Raw genomic sequence first — 16,823 nt, forward strand, 5'->3', positions numbered from 1 at the left:
CCTATGTAGATATAAAAAAAAAAATCAGCTGTTTCCAGTTACCACAGTCATTTACAACATTGTCTACACTGTATTTCTGATCAATTTGATGGACAAAAAAAGTTGCATTTCTTTCAAAAACAAGGACATTTCTAAGTGACCCCAAACTTTTGAACGGTAGTTTATATATATTTTTTAATCCCAGCCCCCGTCCCTGCAGGAGGACTTTTGCCTTTTGGTAGGACGTCATTGTAAATAAGAATTTGTTCTTAACCATCTTAAAGGTTAAATAAACAAAAATGTTGAACTTCCATCCTCTCAGGCGCACAATGTATTAATTTATGGTTGGATCAGAATCACTATAATCATTGGCCAGTATTGAGAATTAAGTAAAACCACAAGTCCAAATCCCTATCTCCATCCATGGCTAATTCAGGAAAGGGCCAATTTGAGCTAGCTAGCCATCGGAGGACAACGAGATGCAACAATTCAAGTTTTACTTCTGTCAATGACGTTTGTTATCTGATGTGATTGGTCTGAAGCCAAATCCAAACTGGCTTCCCTTAACACTTTTTTTTTTTGGCGTGCAAGGACCATTCACAGCTGAGCTCACTCAGTTTAGCTCAACACTGATTGGCTATTATTTTATACTTTTATCAAGGGGGGCCAAATGCTTGTTGACTTCCCTTGCATTCAATGCTTTGGGCTGCAACAATGTCATACTCTTTTTGACCAGACAGCATCATATGCTACGCATACTGAGAGAGGGGCGCTGTCTCGTTCGCTCGGACGCTTTCTCCAGTGATACATTTCCTCCGATTTGCAAGAGGCTGAATGTATGAAACACAGACTAAAGATACAACGTAACGTATGTTTTTCTTGGTCAATTCCTTGGGGGAAGCCTGGCTTCCCTTGGCATCCATGAATACACACCACTGCTTTTGAACTAGTTACGGTCAATCCTTGTCTCATCCTTTGGCTTCATGATGTCATGACAAAATGCAAGATTAGTAGCTGCTTTATTATGTGAATCACATCATTCCATTAGGACAGTGTAAACATTGAAAGATAATATCCAAAAGGAATACAACAATTATGAGCCGTCTGCCATATACAAACAGGACAATGTATGTGCATTGGTTATGGTACTGTACAGACATAATTAACAATGCATTCTTAAATAGCTATCAATTAAAATATTCTTCCTTCCCATTCATTGTGGGGGTAGTAAATGCTGTACTATTGTAGAAATTAAATAAATGTAAACATTGCACAGTTGAAGAAATAATAATATCCACATTTTTTTTATTTTTTATAAAACATCAAATCAAAGTCAACTCTGCAATAGGTTCATACTATAATGTTGGTACTTAAGTCTTCATACATTTTAATAACTTGGGGAAAACCACCCCCTTCAGGATGTACTGTATAGTGCAGACTAGTCATGTCGTCATAGCTCATTATGAAACCTTCCAGTGAAGCTGTGGACCATCCTTCACCAAAGACATGAGATTAGAATAAAACAATTCTAGTTAGTAAGGATGTACTGCACAAAGTTGTGTTTTAGGCAACAAACGGAGGAAAACAGACAAACAGAAGAATAATTATGTCCAATAATAATTATTTTTTAAACGCTAATTTTCCTTTGCTACATTTAAAAAAAGTTTTACGTTGTGTGCCTAATGAACACGACCCAGGCCTTACATGTCTTATTTCATGGATGGTCCATTCCTCTTTGGCTTATGTATGGCATAAGACACTTTATATCACAATCCTTCAACTACAGGTAACTTCATTGGGGTGGCTAACTTACTAGCCTCACGTCATCTTAATGCATTGTCCAGCTCTTCATAAACCATTGTTCAATGTGGTTCCAGATGAAGGACATGAAATCCAAGCTGAGGCACTTGATTCTTCTCCTTCCAAACAAACACCATGACAATGAGTGGGTGCCAACAATTGTCTAACTATTCAGTAGGACAAAACACTGGGGAACTTGTGTGTTATATTGTTGAGAACAGACTTACATCTCGGCATGTAGAGTAAGGAATACATTTCTATCTGCAAGGTTGCACAACGTTTGTCTAAGGAACGTGCCTCTGGTCTATCAGAAGGCAAAGTGTACATATGATACTGTAGGTATAAGTTACATGGTAATATCTCATCTTTTAAGTTCTAAGTGTCTAGGGACTGGGGGTCCATTTAATCTTCAGGATTGGGCGTATCTACTCCTCATCCCCCTAGCCCCACCAACTCTGCCTGGGAGGTGGGGCGGTGGTGGGTGGGGCCACATCAAAGACAGCCCCTTCACTGAGCGACGAGCACACAAAGTAGAGGTTGGCGCCCAACATGACCAGTATGGGCAGGAAGGAGAGGCCGAAGCCCAAACCCCTCACACTGCTGCCTAGGGACACACACACCCAGTAGATCAGCCTGTAGGGTGAGAGATCACAACAAGATCAGCCAATTGGGTCACACAAACCCAGTAGATCAGCCTATAGAAGAAGTGACATTGGGTGAGTTTGTTTTGCATGGTCCATGGAGATAAAATACAGAGAATGTATGTAAACACGTACAGTACCAGTTAAAAGTTTGGACACACCTAGTCATTCAAGGATTTCTTTATTTTTACTATTTTCTACATTGTAGAATAGTGAAGACATCAAAATAACACATATGGAATCATGTAACCAAAAAAAAAAAGTGTTAAACAAAACAAAATATTGTATGTTTGAGATTCTAAGTATCCACCCTTTGCCTTGACAGCTTTGCACACTCTTGGCACTCTCTCAACCAGCTTCATGAGGAATGCTTTTCCAACAGTCTTGAAGGAGTTCCCACATATGCGGAGCACTTGTTGGCTGCTTTTCCTTCACTCTGCAGTCCAACTCATCCCAAACCATCTCATTTGGGTTGTGGTCGGGTGATTGTGGAGGCCAGGTCATCAGATGCAGCACTCCATCACTCTCCTTCTTGGTCAAATAGCCCTTACACAGCCTGGAGGTATGTTTTGCATCATTGTTCTGTTAAAAACAAATGATAGTCCCACTAAGCACAAACCAAATGGGAAGGCGTATCACTACAGAATGCTGTGGTAGCCATGCTGGTTAAGTGTGCCTTGAATTCTAAATAAATCAGGGTGTCACCAGCAAAACACCCCCACGCTTCACGGTGGGAACCACATTTGCGGAGATCATCCATTCACCTGCTCCGCGTCTCAAATTTGGACTCAACAGACCAAAGGACAGATTTCCACTTGTCTAAAGTCCATTGCTCATGTTTCTTAGCCTAAGCAAGTCTTTTCTTATTGGTGTCCTTTAGTAGCGGCTATGGAACCCTGACCTGTTCACCGGACGTGCTACCTGTCCCAGACCTGCTGTTTTCAACTCTCTAGAGACAGCAGGAGCGGTAGAGATACTCTCAATGATCGGCCATGAAAAGCCAACTGACATTTACTCCTGAGGTTCTGACTTGTTGCACCCTCAACAACTACTGTGTAGTAATTATTATAATAATTATTATTATTTGACCATGCTGGTCATTTATGAACATTTGAACATCTTGGCCATGTTCTGTTATAATCTCCACCCTGCGCAGCCAGAAGAGGACTGGCCACCCTTCAGCCTGGTTCCTCTCTAGGTTTCTTCCTAGGTTTTGGCCTTTCTAGGGAGTTTTTCCTAGCCACCGTGCTTCTACACCTGCATTGCTTGCTGTTTGGGGTTTTAGGCTGGGTTTCTGTACAGCACTTTGAGATATCAGCGGATGTAAGAAGGGCTATATAAATACATTTGATTTAGTGGTTTCTTTGCAGAAATTCGATAATGATGGCCTGATTCACACAGTCTCCTCTGAACAGTTGATGTTGATGTGTCTGTTACTTGAACTGTGAAGCATTTATTTGGGCTGCAATCTGAGGTGCAGTTAACTCTAATGAACTTGTCCTCTGCAGCAGAGGTAACTCTGGGGTCTTCCTTTCCTGCGGCGGTCCTCATGAGAGCCAGTTTCATCATTGCGCTTGATGGTTTTTGCGACTGCATCTGAAGAAACCTTCAAAGTTCTTGAAATGTTCTGTATTGACTGACCTTCATGTCTTCAAGTAATGATGGACTGTCGTTTTTCTTTGCTTATTTGAGCGGTTCTTGCCCAATATGGACTTGGTCTTTTAACAAATATGACTATCTTCTTTATACCACCCCTATCTTGTCACAACACAACTGATTGGCTCAAACACATTAAGGAGGAAAGAAATTCCACAAATTAACTTTTAACAAGGCACACCAGTTAATTGAAATGCTTTCCAGGTGACTACCTCATGAAGCTGGTTGAGAGAATTCCAAGAGTGTGCAAAGCTGTCAAGGCAAAGGGTGGCTACTTTGAAGAATCTCAAATATAAAATGTATTTTGATTTGTTTAAAGCTTTTTTGGTTACTACATGATTCCATGTGTTATTTCATCATTTCGATGTCTTCACTATTATTCTACAATGTATAAAATAGTAAAAATAAAGAAAAACCCTGGAATAAGTAGGCGTGTCCAAACTTTGACTGGTACTGTAAGTGTTTACAAACATTATTAGGTTAGAAAAGATAAGGATAACAATGTTGGGTGAAGGTATGGATCGGTGATAAGCAATGTTCCCTCTGGGACTGGCACGCAGAATAAATATTAGCCCACAGAGAGAAGCACGAGATTGAACTTCTCTAGAGCAGTGGTCACCTACCGGTCGATCCAAGGCATTCCTAGTCAAACATTTCTGCAAAAAAACAATGATAAAGCTTTCCCTCCCCCCTCTTTTTTTGTGTGTCTCAGGCTGTTGCCAGTAGGTGCACCCAATTCAACTGCCCTGCGTGCCGGGTAGGCAACTGTTGCCATTTTGAACCATTTCATGTGTTTGAAGGTACAAACTCTGCCTTCCCGGCGGGCCCGGAGAGCAACTCAATTGCACTATAGGCCTACCGCTGGCCAATCGGATGGCTCAGATTACAGTGTCTGCAGTAACGTAGCAGGCAAAAAAGAAAGCTACAGCAAAGTTTATACTGTGAGATTTCAAAATGTGTAAAACCATGACTAGAGAGAGACTCAACAAATACAGCAAAGAACTGCTGTTTGAGTGAGTTCATGTTTAAGTTCTTACTCAGCACTGTCAACACTTTAATAAGCCATAAAATGCACATTCTTCCTATTTCCCCTCAGTGCTCCAACAAGCACTGCAGCAGTAATGAATGAGTAGGAAAGTGTATCTATAGGCTTGCGTTGTTATTATTAGCGGTTTGGGTCATTTTTATTATTGAGGAATATTTAACTTTCTCTGTTCATAGGAGTAACATGAATTTGTGCATGAGGCAGAAATTATGCAGTGCTACTGGAGTTGCCATCAGCTGGAAGACTGTCCCTTTTTGGTCAGTGTCAGTGGAGGAAAGGGAGAGTGGAGGGATGTTGATAGGCAGACCCTCAAGTCTGCTGCTCTCTCCCTCTGCTGACCATCAGATGTAGGCACAATCAGCCCAGTAAAATACAAATAAAAAGCTAATTATTTGGTTGTGCCTCACAAGTAATACAACAACAGATCTATTACAGGTGTTATCATATAGCCTAACTCAAATTTTTAAATATAATTTTTTTAAATGGCCCGAACAACAATGCATTGGCAGGGCAACTCATTGCTTCAGTACTCTTTTTAATTGGTTAATGTTGCATAGGCGTACATTTTTTAAGTCCTGTGTAAAAATAATCTGAGCGGTAGATCTCAGCTTGCATTTGGACTCAGAAAGTGGTCTTGACTCAGAAAAGTTTGGTGACCACTGTTCTAGAGTTTTCCCTGTTAACACGATCAATGTCTCCCTTTACTGTGGCAATTGTGATCTAATAAATGGAATATTAGCCACTTTCAATGCAACATACTGAAACAAAAAACTTTGCAAGAGATTTTATTGTAGGCAGAACACATCGGAATAGGATTCTATTGCATTGACAAGTGGCATAAACAATCAGAGCTGCAGTATCCTTATATGCAAATAGACCATTGCCATATATGGATCTGTGCCATTTACTTTGAACTGGACTGTGTCTACAGCATGAGCGGTCATGAGTAGATGTGCTCGTTTTGAGATCAGCGAGAGAGCTGCACATAGCCACATGCACATTTTGTTCATATCCTTTGCCTGTTTGTGAGTTATTAGCCCAGTTTTTGATCATTTGTAGTCAGCAACAGGGGAGTGATTTCCTCATACATGATCATAAAACGTGTACATTTCTTGAAAAGCGAGTCAGGTAAAGAGCTTTTTTATTTGTCTTAAAGGGGCAGTGTTGTATTTTGAGAAAGGTTTGAATTAGCTAAGTAGCCAATAGGCAGAGGGTAGCATAATTTGTCTGATTCTCTGTAATAATGATTTGGGATTAATAATGCATTTTATTTTGTAAAGTGGTTTCTTGCATCAAACAACATTTTCAGTGGATAAAAAGGTTAATGTCAAGCCCTGCATGTTTTGTTTTCAAAAGTCTCATGGAATGTAGGTTTACACTGAACACCAAACATTGGCTGCTACTGTAGGCTGAATGATATAACAGCTATTTCCATGTTCAAATGTTATGGGATGCATTTTCTCCATTGTTTGTGATGGTAGGCCACTCTGGTAGGCCTACATTATGATCAAATAGACACAGTAGCCTACTTGGCCACTTAAAACTGTAACTTAAAGCGGGTACAGCCTCAGTGTTCATTGTAAACATGCGCTGGAAGTTGCACAGAATTTTCACAACATTCAAGTTTGCGCTTAGCAGACCTGAAATCTACTCAATGCTCAATTTGTTTTGAGGGAACACTGGTGATAAGGGAATACTACTACCCATGCACACCAGGCCCTTTCTGCACAACATTAAAAAAAATAATAATAATAATAATAATTATTATTATAGGTAAGCACATTGGAATCGGACGAAATTAGCTAAAAATGCCAACATCGGCATGGGCCCGATGTCTAGTTTAACGTCGATGGGCAAAACCGATGTCAAAGCTGCTGCATACCTATATAACGTAGGTAGATGACGTAATGACGCCACAAAGTATATAGCGCTACTCGTGCAACACAGCATTCCTAACCTAGCCCACAATGTCTGCTGTGTGGATCGAGCAGTCAACAAGTCGAGCAGTCATTTGAAAGAGTAAGAAAGTTTCAGCGAGACAACTCAACGGCGAAATCCATTAACGCCAAGATAATGAAATTCCCTGCCCTTGACAATCAACCGTTCTCGGTCGTGGATGATGTTGGCTTTCGCCGACTGGTCGAACACCGGTACACACTACCAAGTAGGCGCTATTTTTCAGATGTTGCCTTACTGGAGTTACACAGTATTGTTGAACCTCACATTCATGTGCTACTTGCTATGAGCGTCACTGGTATTAGCTTCCCGACTGACATTTGGACCAGCGATGTCAGCCACATGAGCATTATGAGTCTGACAGCACAGTGTTTTCCTACTACAGAGGATTTCCTACTGAGGAAAGTCGTATTGCATGCTCAAGAATGTGCTGGTTCTCATTCCGCTGCTGCCATTTCAATGGCATTTGAGAACGTGAACACTCCTAGCTCCATTCGAACAACTGACTGGAGAAATAAGCCCAACAGCATCTGCAGCAGATGTGATACAGTGTCATGGCATTGAAATGCCTGCTCAACAAAAATGCCAACACAGACCGTGGGGTTAACTTGGAGAAGTCCTCTACTAGAGGCTGTGAACAAGCGCGTTGGTGGCATTCTCTCTGAGCCTCTACTGTGTTGCCACCATGTTCGATGCTAGGTACAAGGACCGCTACTTCGATGCAGACAAGAAACAGGGTTTACGTGAAATGTTACAGACACAGCTGGACAAGATGGAAACGGACACCGTGACAGTGCACACCGAGGAAGAGAAGCCACGGACGGACAGACAGAGCTGAAACTTCACTGCTTGACATGTATGATGAAATCCTGGTTGAGATTGAACAATGAAATAGCACAGCAAGTAAGTGAAAGAAATAGATTTTGATTATGTTTTACTAGTAATGGGGACATACGTAAATGCCAACAAAATAACTTTTTGGTCAGTGTGTGTGTGCGTTTCAGCTATTTAACTGTACTAGAATGCTTAAAAGGCCGCTAAATTTTTTAAATATCTTACTGGTATAATTTTTTGGGACAAGGTCATATCGGTATCGGCCAAAAATGTCATATCGGTGCATCCCTATGCACAACACAACCCATTCCGCACCCACGAAGCAGCGTTACCTATCCCTCCACAAAAGCCATGTCCCTTGTTGAAAAAGGGGAACAATGGCTGCATTTTAGGCTGACTGTACTGCATACGCATGCCCAATCTCAAAACTATCTCGTGACTCCACATCGGCTACATCTCTGCTAACTGCACAGTGAATGCACATAACCAGAATACACAGGAATAATTATCATTGAACTACCACAGCGAATTATTGTAATGTTTGTGTGTCAATTAATCCCGTAAGGGATGGGTTGAAAATTTGACATGAAAAACAACACTTTCATTCATTCATTCATACAAATAAACATAAAACGCAGAACGCACTGCCACCACTGAGACTGAGTAGTGAACACACACACACACACACACACACACAGGCAGACAGGCACTCACCTGCCGAAGGCAAAGACGATGGTGAGCAGGGGCACCATCTTGAGCAGGTCCTGGCTGATGTAGGTGGCCATGACGGCCAGCTGCAGGAAGTAGAGTAGGAAGAGGGAGAGCGAGTCGCCCACGTAGTGCCGGTGGACTGCCACCTCCCGGCTCTCCTCCCCCACCTTGGCCTCGTAGAGGGGTGTCAGGGCGCCGTAGCGCAGCCGCGCCAACCCCTGCACCAGCACACCTGGGAGAGGAAAGGTGGGAGGGGGGAGAAGAGGTGGGTGGAGGGAAGAGGAAGACAGTGCAGGGGGGAGACCGAGGTAGAGGAAGATTGGGAGAGTACCAAAAGCGATAAAAACATTAGCATTGCCAAGAGCAAAGAAGTAACACACATTTAGTCTATTCAATCATCTCTAATAGGTGATAACATATCACAGCCCAACCCTAATAGTCCACAGTCTTACCTAGCATAATGGGTATGACAGCAAAGAAGGAGCAGCGCAGTGTGTACACCAGCCTGAGAGGGGCGCTGTCCAGGGGTGGGGCATCAAAGGGCAAAAGGGCATAGCCGCCCCACACAAGTAGAGGGAAGAGAACAGCTGCAGCACCAATGCCCAGGCCAAGTTTCAGAACATCCCCACAACTACCACCACACATACCTAAATAACAGAGGAATCTGGGTTCAATAAAACTACAGCCAAACCTGGTGAAAATTGTGTTTTTAAGATACAATAACTCGAAAAGTATGGATAAAAAAATAAAACAGCCATTTCTTTGGTCGATGACGATAGGAAATATATGTAGACTTCTTATTATGCTGCCTCATATTTTACATGACAATTTTCATACCAATTTCTCACAACAGGAAAGAGATTAATTTTTACATTTTATTCACTTAGCTGACACTCTTATCCAGAGTGACTTTCATCTTAAGATAGCTAGGTGGGACAACCACATATCACAGTAAGTACATTTTCCCACAATAAAGTAGCTGTCAGGGGTGAGGAGGGGGTGCTGTGGGATTATTTCAGATACTCTTTGAAGAGTTAGGGTTTCAGATGTTTTCGGGAGATGGGCAGGAACTCTGTTGTCCTAGCTTCAGGGGGAAGCTGGTTCCACCATTGGGGTGTCATTAGAGCTAAAACATGTCTAATCAGAGGGGAAAAGATCAGATAAAACGATAATGTAACCTACATTTTTTAGAATCCAGTTGTGTTGATATACTGTTTATTGAATATTTGTCATTACAAATATTTTTTTTCCATGGGAATGCACTTCAATCCCTAAACTGATTAGAACTTAAATGGAACTGACCCCAATTAGTATTAATGGTACTGGTCCGGCACTGGTACATACGTGTGTAGTTGTCCGGCTCCTCTGTCCACTGTGGGTAGTAGAGTACTGGTGGGGCTGTTGGTGTCTGGGGCTCTAAGAAAGGTCTCTTCTCAGTATCCATCTCCACAGATTTGCTATTTTCGAGTGGGAACTCCTCCCGTTTGCTGGATGGACGCACGATCACTGTCGGAGTGAAGACCTGCGCAACCTTCTCTGGCATCCAATTCACTGGGCCGTCCTCCCCCTCTTCCTCATCATCTGCAAGCGAACCATCCATGTCCTCACCTTGGCCTCCCTCCACCTCATCATCTCTCCATCTCTCTCCCTCTGGCATGCTCTCTCTCCATTTTGCCTTTCGCTCACTCTCTGGCTGGCTCTCCTGTCCCTCCAGAAGCTCTGTGCTCCCTCCTATCCTCTCTACCTCTCTCTCCTCCTCCTCCTCATCCCCTTCGGCTCCCTCACTCTCGGACACCACACCTCCTTTCTCTCCCTCTCTGTCTCCCAGGCACAGCAAAGTGCTAGGCTCCAAAGCAGCTGAGCTGGTTGCCTTTTTCACCTCTTGCTTCTCATCCTCTTCCCCCTTCTCTTCTTCCATCCTCCTGTGCTCTAGGCCCTGTTGTTCTGCTCCAGGTGTTTGAGGTCCTGCAGCAGTAGACCCACTGGTTTTAGAAGGCCCTCCGGCTCTGTCTTCATCTGGATTTAAAGTCAGGTGCACGGACATCACTGTTTCTCACCCGTCTCTGTCTGTATGATATTCCTGTCTAGGCTGTGTTGTGTGTGCAATTATTGGCCAGTGTGTCTTTCTGCAAACTGACTATTTACTTTTCAGTTCCAACATTTACAATTATATTCCATAAAACAAGTTGGTGCCAAACCTCATTCTCATAAGGTCAAGTCCTATTGATTCACCTGAAAGGGAAGAGTGATAAAACAATGGTTTGCCGGCACACAGTAAAACAATCCATTTGATAAGCTAATGAGCTGAGAGTCATCAGTGAGCATTGAACTTTGAATCTTTAAATGGATGAAGTGTACCTTCCTCTACGGAGTGCGATTTATCAACATTCTAATGCCCACTGTACGCACGAGAGACATTTTGATTTATATTCTAGATTTATACTACTAGTAGCCTACCAATGAGATGCAGTTGAGATAGGAAAAAACTATTCCTACTTGAATTTAGGTGTAGTACGGAAACAGATTACTTTAAAAAGAAGCAATGTCGTAATAACTTGTTTTGTGGGTCTGGTTTAGAGTATCTGATTTTGCGACAACATTGCGTTCTCCGTTTCCGCACTATGTCCATATCGCAAAAACGTTTTTGTGGGTCTCTGGTCTCCAGATACTGGACCTTATCCTACCTATTCAGTGCCATTAAATCCATGACATAAGGAACTTTGAACTGATGTACTTAGTTAGACTGACTTACCCGACGTCTAGGCTGCATGCTGCTCCATAAGATTAAAATAGCAAAAACGTGGAATTGGCCCAGGAAGTGTTTTTCAGACTTTTGTCGTAATGTGAAACTCGAGTAAGGTTGGGTTGTTTGACAGGTGCGGCAAGGTAAATCATTGCAGGAAAGTTTTTGTGGTTGCTCATATCATGTGATAACTCCACCCACGATGACGTTTTGTTTTTTAGTAGGCCACAGCGCAATTTATTTTTTATTATTTTGTTATTTTTAAACAATGGCGATGCCTCTCATAATTAGGCTGTATAGGCTACCCATAATTGTATTATAGCACTGCCTATTTCATTGTCTAAATACATATTAAATACATATTCTCAACATGCATTTATAATAATTACACTATTCAAACATAGATTTTCATAAATCGCAGGTAGGTTTATTACTATACCGCTTGTCTATCGACAGTCTACTGTACAAGGAGGAGACTGTCCCACTGCGCTCCTGTAATCCATACTGGGGCGGCAGGTAGTTTAGTGGTTAGAGCGTGATTGTTCCTAGGCCATCATTGAAAATAAGATTTTGTTCATGACTGATTTACCTAGTCAATTAAAGGTAAAATACTAAAGTGCTGCACGTTTGCCTCCACGGCGATACCGAACAATTATTTTTATTTAACCTTTATTTAAACAGGGAGTCACATTGAGATTAAACATCTATTTTACAAGAGAGCCCTGTATACATTACAATAAAAACAGAATAATAAAACATACACATATGTGTATAAAACAATATAATTCAGCACACAATGACAAAATGAACACTATTTTGAAAAACGTTTCAAAGAGCGAATCATATTCGTTCATGTACTTCTTATTAGCCAATAGTAGACGCTATTGCCTTCATCAAGGGTGGGTTCCTTCTGAAACTTGCACCTGTTACAGTGATCTATAAATATGTTGTCATGTTTGCTTGCCATGATGGAGCATCATATTCCATATTCTAAGAAATCTTCTAAAATTAACAGATTTATGCATTTGTGATATATTTTTGATTAGAAACTGGATGGTTCGAGCCCTGAATGCTGATTGGCTGACAGCCGTGGTATATCAGACTGTATACAACGGGTATGACAAAACATTTCGTTTTACTGCTCTAATTACGTTGGTAACCAGTTTATAATAGCAATAAGGCTCCTCGGGGGTTTGTGGTATATGGCCAATATACCACGCCTAAGAGTCGTGCATAAGAACAGCCCTTGGCCGTGGTATATTGGCCATATACCACACCTCCTCGGGCCTTATTGCTTATTTACCTCATAGACCTTAGGATGGGTAGCCTGTTTAGAGAAGTCAACTCGGGCACTATTCTAACTTCGTCTGCACACATTGGTGGAATTTACAGGTTGATACCCATCTGCATGTGTTCTATGGCAATTCTGGAAACTGATGATTTTTTTTGCAAGCTAGCTACCTACTCTTTTAGCTAATCACATGTGCAGTATAGTCTATAGTTTATGCCTGCCCATACCATAACCAAATCGCCAACATGGGGCACTCTGTTCACAACGTTGACATCAGCAAACCGCTTGTCGACACGACACCATAAACGTGGTCTGCGGTTGTGAGGCCAGTTGGATGTCCTGCCAAATTCTCTAAAATGACTATGGTAGAGAAATTAACATTACATTCTCTGGCAACAGCTCTGGTGGACATTCCTGCAGTCAACATGCCAATTGTACCCTCCCTCAAAAGTTGAGACATCTGTGGCATTGTGTTGTGTGAAAAAACTACACATTTTAGAGTGTCCTTTTGACGCCAACACAAGGTGCACCTGTGTAATGATCATGCTGTTTAATCAGCTTCTTGATATGCCACACCTGTCAGGTGGATGGATTATCTTGCCAAAGGCGAAATGCTCACTAACAGGGATGTAAACAAATTTGTGCACAAAATTTGAGAGAAATAAGCTTTTTGTGCATATGGAAAATCATGAGGATCTTTTATTTCAGCTCATAAAACATGGGACCAACACTTTACATGTTGTGTTTATATTTTTGTTCAGTGTAGATTACAATAATCCATGTAGCTAGCTAACACAACAAGGAGAGAGAGAAAAAATAGCTAGAAGTTTTGGTAGAAATAGCTATGTAACTCTGCTGTGAGGGCGATGGCAGTGATGGTATGTTTATTATGCAGGGACCTTCATGTTTTAGTATGGTCAGTTTGTCTGTCTTCTTAAAAATGGACAATTGGTGTTCAGTGCACCTCTCTTTGCAACATGGGAGGTGACACATTGAATAACCATTTGTCTTTGCATGAGTTGACAGTATACATAACAAATCATATGCTATGAATGTAAATCTTGACATCATACCTTTTCCTCTTGCTCCCTCTCTCTCCTTCTGTTTGTATTGCACCAGGATGTCTTGCGGACCTACGACCCAGACGTGCCCCCAGGTCGAGCTCCAGAATGATGTTCTCACCTACACCCCCTGCCTGATCACCATGGACCTCAAAGGTAACCCATGGTAACCAGCAGGTTATCATTCAGAAGAGCACCACGTTGCCAAAATGTTCTGAAGCACTCAACTTCTTCCTTGAAATGTCACACAGATGGTTTGCTGAATGTCTCTTAGAGGTCACAGATTGAGTAAACATGTTGTGTTGAAGGATTTTACAAAGTTTGCCACAATTACAGTGTACATCTTTAGGTATGACAGTGACATAAATGGACACTAGAGGTGCATATCATTGGAGTAAGAGGATAACTACAGGGGTAGATATAGATTGAAAAACAAGGTTGGTTACATTTAAATACTGCATAAACATCCTCTCTGTCCATTCTACTGGTAGCCTTCAGATGCTGAAACAGGAGGGGAGCTCTCACATGGTGCGTTTGTCTGTTTGTGTGTGTGTGTGCCTGCAATGTAATGGTGCACAAAGAGAGCCCGCCAACAAATGACTCCTTCCTCCCAGACCTGGACAAGCTAGACGTATGACACACAAGCACCATGCACACTACGTCTCTTTCCTAACATTTTTTAAAATAAGATAGCCCAAAAACAACCCCTAGCCTTTAACCCCTTAGCCGATTGCATGTCTGAAGGAACCAGATAGGTGTAAACAATATTGCCGAAACTCCCTGAATACTGTTGGAAGGCTAGGTGGAGCCGCCTCCATATTACTTACACCTACCCAATAATTGCTGTTCTTCAAACACAGAAGGGTTGGGGCTCAGTGCAAGAAAATTGGAGTTGTTCTTGGACCAGGCATAACACTTCTCATTAAAGTGTCTCATTCTGACAGTTAATTCTATGTCCAGAAGGGGGAGTTATTGGCTGAGGTTGATTTTGACCCAACTCCAGTGCCTCACTGTTCCGGTAAGGGTCTAAAAACAAAGCGTTTTGCCACAGTACAGGTGCTCTGTGGCAAAAAAAGGTGATTTATAAGTTAGCATACTATTATGGGTGTAAACCTGTATGACCAGAAATGTGGTAAAAGAGGATCAGACCAAGAAACGAGCCACTCTCTGTCACTCACACACTTCCTTTTCACCGAACCGTGTTTCCTGTGTAGTGGCTGTTGCCATGGAGACGTTGAACAGCCGCTTGGAGCGCGCTCAGAAGGGCTACCGGCTGGAGAGCAATGTGAGGGTATGATCGGACTTCTTGAGGATCCACCTGCACCCTCACACAATCTGTCATCCACGAGTACAACCACGATGGGTGAGAGCAAATAGTAACAGCCAAAAATAGTAACAGCCAAAGATGCACACTCAAAGAGTTGACGAGGTGGAGAACAGATAATGGACTTGACATATTATTAAGAAAGTCACACACGCTACATTATTCTCAGTGCCTTTCTTAGGGTACATACAGTCATTACGTGGCTGGGTCGACTCCAATTATTTTACACAGAGTACGTTTTCCGCCTACCATAGAGCTGAAAACATTAAAGACAGTGTTTTCCAATCAGACATTAGCCAAGGCGCAAACAAGACCAGCCTCCTGCATATTCCCCCGGCAACAAGTGTGGCAATTGTACTCAATGCCAGTACACCAAACGTATGAAAAGTCCCAAGACCGGGTCGAGACATAAAAATCTACAGTACCATCAATTGTAATTCTCGCAATGTGATTTATGTGATTCGCTGCCTGTGCGGCTTATTTTACGTTGGAGTTACGCACTAGGTGGCAACATTGACCACAGCACACCACAGCCTGAGTACCAACCTGCATGGTCTATCACACTGTGTCGCCCATTAGCACCACCAGCTGAAGAGAGTTTTATCCCTAATTGTCTTCCCCATGCCCTATATGAACTTGTCCATTCCCTTTGTGATTATTCTGAAGAAGGTATTTTAATCTTTTAAACTTGTCTAATAAAACGATGTATTGGTAAGCGAGCGGTGCGCCTTTTCCTGTCCAATGATGTCCACACAGAGTGTGTTTCCCATATACCACAGCAGAACTAACTTGGAATTCTTAGGAAAATAACTTCATTTTGGCATTGTGTCTCTAGGGAGGCCCACAATCTGGAAGCGTTTGGCCAGGGGGAGGCTCTGCTTCAGGGCTCAGTGCTGGAGGATCTAGAGGACAGACTACACTTCTTCATAGAGGGCTACCTACAGGTAACTGACTGGTGATCCTCTACCATGACTCTCCATTACGGGTTATCACCAACCCTCGTTCTGGAAAAGTACAAGACTGGAATATCTAAAAAAGACCCATATCCATCCAAATATACTTTGTTCTTTACAAAGGCCCCATTTGGTACAATCACTCCTTGAATTACTGATTTTCATCCGTTTGTCATCTCTCCTTTCTCCCTTCCTTCTGCCATCCCTCTCCCTCCCAGCGGTTCCAGGTGCTGTGTGACCTGGCCGATGGCTTCTCAGGCCTGGGTTCAAAGGTCACGGAGATGCTGCAGGACTCCTATGGGGGACGGGGCATCCTGAGCTGGGGACTTGCACCTGTTAGTCACCCAGACACAGTGAGTGACAAGAGGGAGGTTGTTTGCAGTGTGTTTTCAGGCAGTTCCTCAGTTAGCGCTGTTTTTTTCAACAGGTTCATGTTCATCAGGGCATACAATGAAAAACACTTTGCAACGGAAAATTAGCATTTCTTATTGGCCAGGTCCAGGTAATCCCTTCCTGTTTCAATCAGCTTTCTTCCGTTTGGTGCCTAATGAACATGACCCAGGTGTTTGCCATGTAATGCCATTGGTCTTATTCTCCTTAAGCTTGCAGATAGAACTGTCATTCATAGAGCTCAGCTGAGATCTGCGGTTGTCTTGTTTTTATTTCACAATTTGCTACTGATTTAATGTAATAAGGTTGTCCGTCTCTCATAGAGTATTTGGGTTTTATGCGCAACTATTGTCTGGTGTTGTGAATAAGTATAGCTGCCAAAGCGCTCGTATAGTGCTATGACATTCTGTAGCTTTCCTCAGACCCTGATGGAGCTCTA

The 16,823-nt window shown here is 42.3% G+C and overlaps 2 protein-coding genes across 3 annotated transcripts in view; one reads left to right on the forward strand and one right to left on the reverse strand.

The window, feature by feature from the left end:
- Window positions 1-981: 981 nt before the first annotated feature.
- Window positions 982-11,547, reverse strand: LOC139554814 (transmembrane protein 79-like). The gene is made up of 5 exons (XM_071367972.1): window positions 11,375-11,547; window positions 9,967-10,854; window positions 9,075-9,269; window positions 8,626-8,854; window positions 982-2,412 (listed from the first exon to the last, which is right to left on the reverse strand). The coding sequence occupies exons 2-5, from the start codon at window positions 10,664-10,666 to the stop codon at window positions 2,220-2,222; spliced, it is 1,317 nt and encodes a 438-aa protein (XP_071224073.1). The 5' UTR covers window positions 10,667-10,854; window positions 11,375-11,547; the 3' UTR covers window positions 982-2,219.
- A 4,168-nt stretch (window positions 11,548-15,715) lies between these two features.
- The window catches only part of LOC139554817 (protein misato homolog 1-like), a 5,779-nt gene continuing 4,671 nt past the window's right edge, over window positions 15,716-16,823 (forward strand). For both annotated transcript variants that reach the window (XM_071367974.1, XM_071367975.1), the window contains exons 1-3: window positions 15,716-15,752; window positions 15,877-15,985; window positions 16,213-16,347. In XM_071367974.1, coding sequence (XP_071224075.1) covers window positions 15,745-15,752; window positions 15,877-15,985; window positions 16,213-16,347 — 252 coding nt within the window. In that variant the 5' untranslated portion in view covers window positions 15,716-15,744. The remainder of the gene's footprint in view (window positions 15,753-15,876; window positions 15,986-16,212; window positions 16,348-16,823) is intronic.

The sequence above is a fragment of the Salvelinus alpinus genome, chromosome 26 (genome assembly GCF_045679555.1).
Source record: "Salvelinus alpinus chromosome 26, SLU_Salpinus.1, whole genome shotgun sequence".
Lineage (NCBI taxonomy): Eukaryota > Metazoa > Chordata > Actinopteri > Salmoniformes > Salmonidae > Salvelinus > Salvelinus alpinus.

Coding starts and splice junctions, on each gene's coding strand:
- LOC139554814 (XM_071367972.1), bottom strand. CDS start 10,666: ATGTCCGTGCACCTGACTTTAAATCCAGATGAAGACAGAGCCGGAGGG. Junction 9,270..9,966: donor GGAGCCGGACAACTACACAC/GTATGTACCAGT, acceptor TCTGTTATTTAG/GTATGTGTGGTGGTAGTTGT. Junction 2,413..8,625: donor ATCGTCTTTGCCTTCGGCAG/GTGAGTGCCTGT, acceptor CTCACCCTACAG/GCTGATCTACTGGGTGTGTG.